Below are 2,048 nucleotides of genomic sequence, written 5' to 3' on the forward strand. Positions count from 1 at the left end.
CTAGCTAAACATGCATCCTAATATCGTGCACATCCTCTCGTACGTCCGTAGGCACCGAGGAGGAGGCGGCGGAGGCCTACGACATCGCGGCGATCAAGTTCCGTGGGCTCAATGCCGTCACCAACTTCGACATGAGTCGCTACGACGTCAAGACCATCCTCGAGAGCAGCACCCTACCGGTGGCGGTGAGTGGCGCGGCGAGGCGCCTCAAGGAGGCCGCTGATCATCCAGAGGCTGGCGCCACGATCTGGCGGGCCGGCATGGATGGCGGCGTCATCTCCCAGCTGACCGACGTCGGGATGGGCGCTTACGCGTCGTACCACCACGGCTGGCCGACAATCGCATTCCAGCAGCCGTCGCCGCTCTCGGTGCACTACCCATACGTCGCCCAGCCGTCTCGCGGGTGGTGCAAGCCCGAGCAGGACGCCACCGTCGCCACGCAAAACCTGCAGGACCTCCAGGAGCTGCACCTCGGGACCGCCGCTCACAACTATTTCCAGGCATCGTCGAGCTCCACGGTCTACAACGGCGGCGGCGGCGGCGGGTACCAGCAGGGCACCGGTGGCAACGCCTTCCTGATGCCGGCTAGCGCCGTCGTGGACGAACAGGGGCACAGCAGCACTGCCACCAACCAGGGAAGCACCTGCAGCTACGGGGACGAAGAAGGGAAGCTCAATATTGGGTACGACGCCATGGCGATGGCGAGCACCGGCGCCGACCCATACGCGGCGGCGTCAACGGTGAGCATCGCGAGGGCGAACGGGTACTCCAACAACTGGAGCTCGCCGTTCAATGGCATGTGATGATGGTGAAGAGGGCAGAAGCTAGTAATAGCGGGATCAATTAGCTAGCTAGAGAATCGAAGTTAGGTCAGGGGTCTTGCTCGCTCGTTGTTGCGTTTCGGCTCAGGGTTCCGGCTAGCTCTCCTTGGCCGGGTGGATGACACTCGTAAAGGTGCTGTGCATGCATGCCTTCTGGAAGCTGGTAATGGCAAGTCAGGATAACTAAAGGAGGCTTGTGTCGTTGTAAGTTATCCTGACTTGCTGTTAGTTTTGGGTAGTTTCAGAAGGATCAAGATTCGACTTATTTTGGCTTTCCATTTAGTTAGAGCATCTACATACGCATATGACAAATATAACTCCTCATACATCCATAGACGCACCATTTTGTCTGTTGCACTGCATACCTTAAATTTGATACCTTAAATTCATATTACACTATGCAACTGAAAAGTACATACTAAATAACTTCCGACTAGTCAAAATTTAAACAACAAATCCGAACGAACGCTAAAAATAACACATGCAATCCCGCCTTTTATCCTTAGCGCACCCGTGCATGCAGCATGGTTGGCACATGCTTGAAACTAATAAAAATCAGGATGATGTCAGCAAAGATTCTCTTTATTTCAAAACTTTAAAATACTTTGTAGCTCAAACTGTCGCTCCGGTTAAAAAAAGTTTTCACATAAAAGATTTCTCACGACGAAACCTTCGAAACTAGATCCATTGTTGGTATGTTCCGACGACTTTTTTTTGGTAAAATGTTACCACATGTGTGCTACGCAAGTTATCATGCGAGTTGAGACAAGTTATCATGTTAATTACACAGAAATTATCAAAGCTTAAACATGATTCCTCCAATATTCGTTGCACGCAAAAAAAATGTCAGAACATATCAACCTGAGATCCAATTTCGTAGGTCTCGCCGTGGTGGATTTTTTATGTGAAAATGATGTTTCGATCGGACCGATGGTTTGAGCTATAAAACATTTTGAAGTTTCAAAAATACTGGAGAATCTAGGATGATATCTATTTTTCCTCCTCTAATGCATGCATACATGTGTAATATAGGTTATCAGCTCTAATGTGTGTGAATTATCTTGCTACTTACACGGGAGTTGTCGGGGGTGGGGTGGTGTATGTTTTTAATAAAAAAAATCTCTTGGGTCTAAAGTTACCCCATTGTTTTTACATATTTTATCATCTTTGGTGTGTGTAAATTATCATGCAAGTTATCGGGAGGAGGTGAAGATGTTTTCAACAACT

The 2,048-nt window shown here is 49.0% G+C and overlaps 1 protein-coding gene across 1 annotated transcript in view; it reads left to right on the plus strand.

Moving 5' to 3' along the window:
• Positions 1-960, plus strand: part of LOC119325254 (AP2-like ethylene-responsive transcription factor PLT2) — a 6,054-nt gene extending 5,094 nt beyond the window's left edge. Inside the window, exon 9 of the mRNA XM_037598995.1 lies at positions 52-960. Within this exon, the coding sequence (XP_037454892.1) occupies positions 52-803 (752 nt within the window). The 3' untranslated portion in view covers positions 804-960. The remainder of the gene's footprint in view (positions 1-51) is intronic.
• The last annotated feature ends 1,088 nt before the right edge of the window (positions 961-2,048 follow it).

Source organism: Triticum dicoccoides, chromosome 6B, assembly GCF_002162155.2.
Source record: "Triticum dicoccoides isolate Atlit2015 ecotype Zavitan chromosome 6B, WEW_v2.0, whole genome shotgun sequence".
NCBI lineage: Eukaryota > Viridiplantae > Streptophyta > Magnoliopsida > Poales > Poaceae > Triticum > Triticum dicoccoides.